Here is a 9,515-nt window from a genome sequence, read left to right on the forward strand (position 1 = left end):
ATACAAAGGAGGGATCATTCCGTCATTATAGATAAAAAAATAGTTGAAGAAGAAAAGAAGATTTATTGAGGAAAATTAAATGGCCGGGAGAGAGTAGTTAAAGAAGCAAAGAGGATTTATGGAGAGAATTTAGCGACCATGTGAAAGAGTGAGAGAGGTAGAAGATGGTTAGAAGTGGGAGGGAACTAGCGTTTTCCCCTCCAAAACTCCTTTCTAATCATCATTAATGCTTACAGTGAGACATCTCCAATGACTGGATTTCCCCTTCGCACCCCTGGTAACGAGAGAGAGAGAGAGAGAGAGAGAGTATTTTGGTCTTCACATGTTTGAAAAATACACATAATAGGTTCAATTTCAGCTGGAGGGGGGGCTAAACGGATTCGGGTTTTAATTTAGGGGGTCTTAGAAGCCTTGAAAAAGTCTTAGTGGGAGGAATAAATCTTGCTCTTTTGGAGGCTAGAAGCAATTTTCCCAAATTGAAAAGATCTAAAGACATCCTTACCACTGCTCACTTGATAAGTCCCTCACTCCCCCTGTTTTCTAAAAGCAATATACTTTATATCATTTTTGGCAATATTTTTCTAAATAATTATTCATATTTAATATTTATTATTATGATGTTAAAAAAAAAATTTTATTACGTACATAGCTTGCATCAAAGAACTTGAGAAGGATTAAAAGACAAGAACCATCTCCGGAAAAGCTGAAGAGAACAATCTCATTTGAACCATCAACATTATGATTTCTTCCCGCCAACCGATAGAGCAAAGTGTATCAGGTGAAATGCATTATACAAATTCATTCCCTGCAACCTGCATAACCTCCAATTACTCCAAATATCAATACAACCTTACCTAATTTTTTTCTTTCCATGTAAATTTCACAGAAAGCAATTATATCAGTGTAATAACAGGACACAGTTCTCTCAAAACAAAGGATACATGAGGTCAAGCATAGTATCAACAACCATGAACCATCTTATTGTCACAGTTTTAATTGCAGAATTAGGGAAAGGAGAGATCTACAACAAGCCAAACCGAAGAAATATTCCATGTTGAATCAGAAGTAGTTGCTTTCATAAAACTTCTTCAGGAAATCTGAGCTCCCTTGGTCTTTTTTGTCCATGTCCTTGACAAGTCCCTCGCGTCCAACGACATATTGACCTATGATGTGGTGCCTCTGCTTTGCATGATCTACAATGTTAGTAAGTTCCTCCATTCCTTTGAAGAGAAGCATGTCAATAACCTATCAGGGAAAAAATATCAGCCAAGCACCAAGTGATTTTTCCAGAACGCCTGAAGATATCACAAGGCAAGCAAGAACGTTTTTTCCCCTTAAGGAGACTAATGGCATAATGATAGCATCTCAAGGAGAAAACCTTTTATCCTGTTATTCATGTAGTAATGGATAATTTGAGTAGATTACGTGTCAATATGAAAGGAACTCTCACGTACCCACACAAAAAAGCGCAGATGAAAAGAAAACATAAGAGCTGGAAAATACCAAGCATGTAGTTTTGACTAAATATAAAACATCTCTTAGGAAAGAAAATATCCAACACAAAAGTACAATTATCACAGCTTTGTAAGCCATCTTCAGAAGAAACACATCAAACTATTGTCACATGCAGAAAATGATCTTAAATTGGTTCCACTAAAATCAAACGGAACTTTCAAAAACAATTGTGGGAGTTTTTAAGTACGAGGATATGGAAAGTGGCTTTACATTGTTGGATTTCACGGCTTCTCATACAAACAAACGATCATGATGATTTTTATATGAGATATCCCATACATGGAGAGTTGGAGTTTTGGCATAGCTAACAAACAGCAGTGGCATTTTCAGTAGATTTCGAGGTCAACCACATCTATCCTCTTTCATTCAGCTTTCTGGAGGGTCATCTCTCATGTTAAGTCAAACCTTGGAGATACCTCCACTCACATTCATTTAAGCTCCACTAGTTACAACACTATCCCTTCTAGCTAGCATATTTACCGGCCTCTGCTATACATGCCCACCATGTCAATTGGGTCTCTTAAATCTCTCCCAATTTAACCCCAAATTCAATGTCAAATTCTTCTCGATCATATTTTATCGTATCTCATATCATGTTGCCACTTAAGTATCTCATTCTTTCATTTTTGTTGTACCCATTTCTGAACATGTTTTTTGCCTATATTCTCATACATCAGAATTGTTGGTTTTACAAACGTCTCATGATTTTTTCCTTTAACTTCACAGCTATTCAATAATAACAAATAACCACACAAACAAGATTCTAAAACGGTTCTATTATGCGTGCCGCCCGAGAGTGAGTAACGATTAATGGGATTATGCGCTGATTAATCGGGTTATGCAGAGTTACGTGGATTTAAAATTATAACAAACAAACAAACAAACAAACACACACACACACACACACACACACACACACATATATATATATACTATATATATATAATATATAGATTTAGATGGGTATCATTGTCATAGGGAGGGATTTCCTCCTTGACGCCTATGTGGCACAATCCCCCACCATCCTTATAAAGTAGGACAGAAGTGTGAGTTGGTGGGGATTTGTGCCTACTTTATGAGGATGGTGGGATTGTGCCACATAAGCAACAAGGAGGAAAATCTCCTCCTATGACAAAGATACCCATTAATCTCATATATATATAATATATATATATATATATATATATATATAATATATATATATATATATATATATATATATTAAAGAGAGAGAGAGATGAGCTTATGTCAACTTAAGTGGATGCAAGCCTTGTCCACCAAAATTTTTATCCACACAGCACACACACACACACACACACACACACACACACACACACACACACACATATATATATATATATATATTATATATATATATATATATATATATATATATATATATATATATATATATATATTATATATATATATATAAGCAACATCAATGGGTAAGAAAGTAGGTAGATGAGTCCACTTAAGTTGACATAAGAATTTCTCTCTCTCTCTCTCTCTCTCTCTCTCTCTCTCCTATATATATATATATATATATATATATATATATATATATATATATATATTATATAATATATATATATATATACTATGATGCTGCATGAAAATAATAGAAAATATATTGAGATGTAACAGTAATAGCTCTATTTGTTATTTAATCATGATTTTATTGAAAATTATCAAAACATAGGAAAATGGTTCTCAATTTCTCTTTCTTTTCCACCAGTTTCAAGCAGAAAATAAACAATAAAACAAAAGGCACTCTCGACATCTCTATAGGGGTACATGGGATCTAATATAGACCCAACTGTCATTAGCACATTCATGGTTGCCCATCTCTTAGCCTTTTAATTCCCCCCTCAAATTCATGGCTCCAAATCATCCACGCTAACCCCTTATCGAAGTAAGAAAAAAATCTTTTTAAGGCAGAAAGAGAGGAGACTCTTCTCTAGAATTTCTTTCTAGAAAGAGCAGAAGAATAGTATGCGGCAGGAGCAAATTGTTAGGTCTCATGTTTATGAGCCTACTATCTAATCTAGTTTTGATGATTAACAAATAATTCCTAACATTGTTTATCGAGTGTTTGTATTTACTTGTTAGGAATCCTGCACAAAGATCCTTGGTTGGAGGTTGGATGGAATTGAACTTAACGATGTCATCCAAATGGAGGTAGGCGAAAATTGGAATGAAGCCGTCGCAATTCAAGTCAAAGATTCTATTGCGCTTCATCCATGTTTTACCAAGATCGAGCTTAACGAAGATCATTTGCTTGGGTATAGTAGTTTAGGAAATTTACTTTATGTGTCATATTTAAAAGCTCAAATATTACACACATACACATTTTCGTTTTATAGCCTTCAAGTTTATTCATATAAATATGAAACTAATAGTTATATATATACATACATACTAGTTTCATATTTATCATCTTTATTTGGGAAACTAATGTGTTTACGGATTAAAGACTTGATTATATTATTTTATATCCTTTCTAAAAGTCTATTAATCCATTTTGCAAAATCTCAAGAATACACAAGCTTGTTTGAGAAAATTTCATCAAAAATCAAGTGTTTTGAGATTTCATATTTTGACCGATTTTACAAAATGATGAGTTTTCACAAACGAGAAATGATATTTAAAAAATTTCTTTTCTAACATGTTTATTTTCATCAGAATAATCATTTCCCCAAGTTTTACAATTTTTGGAATTTATTTACTATTTTTAAACACACTTTAAAAATCAATTTTAATGTTTATATAAGGGTTGTGCACGTTTTCGATCGACTGACTGTTCATATCAGTCGATCGATAAACTGCTCTATAATTTCAAGTTTTGTTTCTGCTCAGTTGACTGATCTTTATCAATCGACCGTATAGCCTATCAGTCGATCGATATTGTTCTGGATTTTGCTAATGGTCGGATCATCAGTCAACCGATAATCGATTTTGGCTGTAACGGCTAGTTTTGGGATATTTTCTTTAAGAGGTTATAAATACCCCTCAATGCTCATTTTTTTGAGCCTAGTTTTTCAAGGGTTTCCATTGAGGTTTTGGGTTATTTGTTTCAAGTTTTTGAAGATTAAAATTTCGTTTATGTGAAGAGGTTTTCACAAGAGAAGGAATTCAATTTCAAGTTTAAGGCTTTCATCCTCAATATCTTCATCTCTTGTTTGGAAAAGTTTTCTAAACTCTTCATCTAGCTTTTTATTATTTTATATCTCATATATTTATGCTAGATTAATTCAAATTTAATTTGTTTTACTTATTGTTTCACACATAACCATTGAGCCTAAGTATTTCATATATAGTATTATTGGGTTGTGGGTGTGATCATTGAGTGAGCTTTCATTTTCGTTCTCATTTGTATTAGAGAACAAAATCATTTACTTAAGCTTATTGTTGAGAATACGTTGTAATACACAAGGACACTAAGAGGAGTGGTTGGGAGAAGAACAGGATCAATTCCAAGAGGAGTTGATTGGTTGTAAAAGCCTAAGGAGATGTAGTAATTCCAAGCACTTGAGGAAGGTGACGGGTCGGACAACACTTAGAGAAGTGTATTGTGTGATTGTCAACGTGTGGTAATTGTAAAAGTTTTCGATGAACTTGAAAAACCGATTGTGTAGTTGTTGTGTTGATAGTGGAGAATCTCCTAGAGGCGAGAAGCGGAGACGTAGGTCGAGGGTTGACCGAACTCCGTTATCATTTTCTGTGTTTGGGATTGTCTTGACGCACTATTATCATTATTATATCTTGTGCATGTTTATATCGCTTATTGTGTTATATTGTTAATCCTTGCATATATCTCATTATACATCATATTGCTAGAATATTAGTTAATTAGTTTTAATTTGGCATTAATATCGGATTAAATTAGCAAATACCATATTCAACCCCTCCTCTAGGGTACTTTCACAAGTGACGACTCACTGCCATCAAGTAGCGAGAGATCCTCGGGCATAAGTGAACTTCAACGAGTATTAGGGAACTTCGGCAAACATCAATGAGCATTGGTGAGAGAAATTATCGTAAAGCGGAGAGGTACGAGACTACAAGGGTGGTTGCGATTTAAGGGAATTGTAGGGTAAGGGCTGTTTTTAATCTACATAGTAAATGGGTTGGGTTTAGTTACAAAACGGGTTTCACCCAAAGGCAAATGTTTTATGTGGGGGCTTTTAGTGCAAAATCGCCCGATTATGCGGGTTGATCAAATAATTGGAAGATTCTCATCAAATAACATTGTTCTAAGCCCGCATCCGAGTATGAGGAGTACTCATCCGCATAAACCTTGTTTTTGTATGCTGCGCATAGACACTTGAAACTTAACCCACCCATCTTTGGTTCTACAAGCCATACCCTTTCTGGATTGAACCATCACATCATCATTAACAATTGAAGTGAAGTAGCCAAATGACACCTTAGATACCTTTGGTTCATCTGCCTCCACTGCATGATAATTTCCTCGTAAAATATTACTAATCATATATTCCATATACTACACTGCTAATTTTAAATCATTTAGATTCTAAGACTTCTCTACATCTTTAAGTTGGAAATTCTGATGAGCAGAATATATAATTGGGAAAGAATGATTCCAGGTTGCACTAGTATGGGAATGGGATATGAATACATGATATGCTGCGCACACACCAATTCATCGAAACCCCATGACTATGACAACTAAAATTTATAAAATTTAACTATATATAGATGCGAGTATAGTTATTGATGATCAAAACGTTAAAGGCATTCTGAGGCCAAGAGGAAAAAGATAAATTCTGAAGCGGAGGGGCATAATTGCAATAATTCAAAGAGGTTCTGAAGAGATGCTGCATAATTGCAATAGTTCAAAGAAACTCTAAAATGGAAGGGCATAAACAGAGTTGAAGGCGCCAGATGTTGATCACAGTTTTACAGTGTTAAAGCATGTACATATAAATCCATTAACTTGGTCCAGAAAATATCACCTCTCTCATTATTTTGCTAAGTTTTACTTCACGTAATGACAGTGGGAAAAGAAGATCACGGTGAAGATCTGCCGTGGAGCATAAACAAAAAAGCTGGTACTCCATGTTACATTGTTAATCATATTCTTTCAAGCTTCAATATGTCGATAACGAGTCTATTTAACTAGACTTAAACAGTTTCATCTCTCTGGTTATTGCTCTCAGTTTTTCTCCTTCATGTAGTGGTAAAGGAGATCAAGGTCAAGATGATGGGAACTTGTTCCTCCCTCCCTATTTCAAAAAGATTATGGTGTACACAATCCAATGATTGTAGCTTACAAGATACCCCCCCCCCCAAACGAAAAACAAACATAATTTTGTTTCACTTATTAGTCAGTTCAAGATACCCCCCCCCCCAAACGAAAAACAAACATAATTTTGTTTCACTTATTAGTCAGTTCAGAAATCAGATCAGGCCTGTCAACTAATTAGACGAAAAGATCACTATAGATACTCTGATTTCAGAGCCGATGTCAGTATATGTACCCCCTCACTGAATTCAGCAAGCATCATTAAAGAATAGAGACAAAGGGCATCAGTGCGCGCATGCACACACAAGATGGTGGGAGGGGATAAGGTCTAACTTAAGTTACTGAGTCAATCATATATGTTTTTGAACCCTTGAAACCAACCCAGAAACATAGACTTTTGTATGACTAGGTCTGACGCAATGTTGGATTTTGGTCACAAACTAAACCCACAAAACAGATCAATGTTTTCCGGAAATATTTGGGATATGACCCATGCATAATCCAAAACATAGTCATGTATATCCAAGTATATCTGTGTTGTTGTGTTTGATATGCATACACCTATTCAAACTCACATGCAAGACCAGGATGATTGGTACTAATTCACCATGTCACAGATATGACAAGATATACATGTACATGTATACAATAATCAAGGGGAAATAACACAGAAGAATTACCACAAAAACTTGACGACCAAAAAGCGGGTCTCATTTAGTAGTTACTCATTAATCAATCTAGATATTGCAGAAGAATTATTTCCTTATCAACACTTGACCTCAAAGTGACTGATATAAGCCTCGAGAGTTATTAAGTACAAAAAATACTTCCAGTGAATTTTAATGCATAGCTAAAACTAAAAGTACCAAAATTTAATACAACCTAATGCACAGTAACTTAATGAGTTCCTCAGGAATAGGATAAACTGCCATGCTCACACTTATGGTACCTTGGATGTTAGAGAATAACCTAACTCGTCGATTACTGACTCCTCCAGAAAACAAGTTTTTTGCCTCCTTAAAATACAGATCACAACCTTACCCAGACAAATGCCCCATACTCTTTCAAGAGAATTCAATGGATAAGGTTGAACACTTGAACTCTTCCTTTGAACAGACATAAAAAATTGGCAGCCCATCCCAAGAAAACAATCTACAGCCATAATAATAATAATAATATATTTGATTTTAAGGGTCAGGAAATAGCATGTAAATATGGAGATCTTGCATTACAGTCCTTAGCATAGAGGAACTGAAATCATACTTGTTCTCCATATGTCTCAGATTAAGAAGTCAATAGTTATACAATCCCAAGACAAGAAACTCCAATGAAACCCATTTCACCCAACTGTCATACATACAAGTATGAAAGACCTCAACTATCCAAAGGTCTAATCACCCACGAAATCAGTAACAACTGTGATATGCATTTGCAGTGCACTGTCAATATTTGGTATTTTTGCACAGCTTTTTTAGGTCACAATTCTAACTGGACAGTTGTCACATTTAAACATGAAGATAAAATGCATACTGGGAACCAAATGTTCGTGTGCAAGCAGAAATCAACCGAAATCGACAAAGTTCATATCCAGCTATTGTAGACGACAAGGGGGAAAACATGCATTTATTCCCTTGAGAAAGTGAAGCGAGTCCCGTAAGACGAGTTCGACCACCGAGAAGTTACACATACAATTCATTAGGCATATATAACTTATAGATCGTTTGGGCAAATATCGCCATGATCAAATGAAAATTTCCGCCAAAATATCCATTCTTTAATTCCAAAAAAAGGTTTTCTCCCCCTTAACATATAATTTAAAACCCGTTCATTCATACGCCCACAATACCCAAGCTGCGTTCATACGCTAAAAAAGTATGATAACTAGGTTCAGAAGACAATGATGGGTTAAAATAAAAAACAACACCAAAAGGGGGGAAATTTTACCTTAGGGTTAGTGACGTGGGCGTTCTTTCGGATCTGGGACGAGATCGACGATCGGAGCTCGGAAATCGTGACGACATCGTGGAGATTGTAGATATCCATCACCGACGGAAGTGCCCGGCACGCGGTCTTGAAGAACTCGAAGGTCCGCTTGCGAGCCTCCACCGCCGCCGCTCCCCTCAGCCTAACTGCCGGCGCCACCATTGATTAATGCTCACGCCCAATAGACTGATCTCGATTTTGATTTCGATCGATTTCAAGAAGAGGAGAGGAGAGTGGAGACCTAACAGGCGGCGAAAGAATGGCCGGATTTGGACCCCTTATTTAGATCTGGACCGTCCAAAAATAAAGGGTAGGTTGAACACAAACACCCTGACTTCGGCGAAAATTTCATCAAACCCCCCAACTTTAAAAACTAGGGAAACCGTTCCGTCTTTAGACTTGAATCTAGATTGGTGACGGGAGAGTACGAGGACTAAATTTGTTTATAAATTTGGAAAAATTACTTCAGGGCCACAAAACCCAAAAGACAATGTGTTCTAACCCTTCATACTTTTTAAAATATGCTGTAGCCCTCAAAATTTTAAAAAAAATATGCCCAAACTCCTCTAGCTCATGACAGCTTATGATTATCTCAATTTTTTATGTTTTTACCGCAAAACCCAATTTTACCCCTCCCCAAAATCATTGTCATCTCCCCAAAAACCCAACTTCTTCTTCCTCCTCTTCTTCCTCTGTCTCCTTCCTTCCTCCTTCCTCTACGCCCCCAACATGTCCTCTTCCCACCCTC

The 9,515-nt window shown here is 35.9% G+C and overlaps 1 protein-coding gene across 1 annotated transcript; it reads right to left on the minus strand.

Moving 5' to 3' along the window:
- On the minus strand, positions 775 to 9,045 carry LOC109849300 (NADH dehydrogenase [ubiquinone] 1 alpha subcomplex subunit 6). The gene is made up of 2 exons (XM_020419107.1): positions 8,729 to 9,045; positions 775 to 1,245 (listed from the first exon to the last, which is right to left on the minus strand). Exons 1-2 carry the CDS (start codon positions 8,927 to 8,929, stop codon positions 1,060 to 1,062), a joined length of 387 nt encoding a protein of 128 aa, XP_020274696.1. The 5' UTR covers positions 8,930 to 9,045; the 3' UTR covers positions 775 to 1,059.

The sequence above is a fragment of the Asparagus officinalis genome, chromosome 7, assembly GCF_001876935.1.
Source record: "Asparagus officinalis chromosome 7, Aspof.V1, whole genome shotgun sequence".
In the NCBI taxonomy this organism is placed as follows: domain Eukaryota; kingdom Viridiplantae; phylum Streptophyta; class Magnoliopsida; order Asparagales; family Asparagaceae; genus Asparagus; species Asparagus officinalis.

What these genes read in the sequence shown, in the direction of transcription:
- LOC109849300 (XM_020419107.1), bottom strand. Translation starts at nt 8,929, where the DNA reads ATGGTGGCGCCGGCAGTTAGGCTGAGGGGAGCGGCGGCGGTGGAGGCT. An exon ending in CCCACGTCACTAACCCTAAG is followed by an intron (nt 1,246 to 8,728) that starts GTAAAATTTCCC and finishes TTTCCCTGATAG; the next exon opens with GTTATTGACATGCTTCTCTT.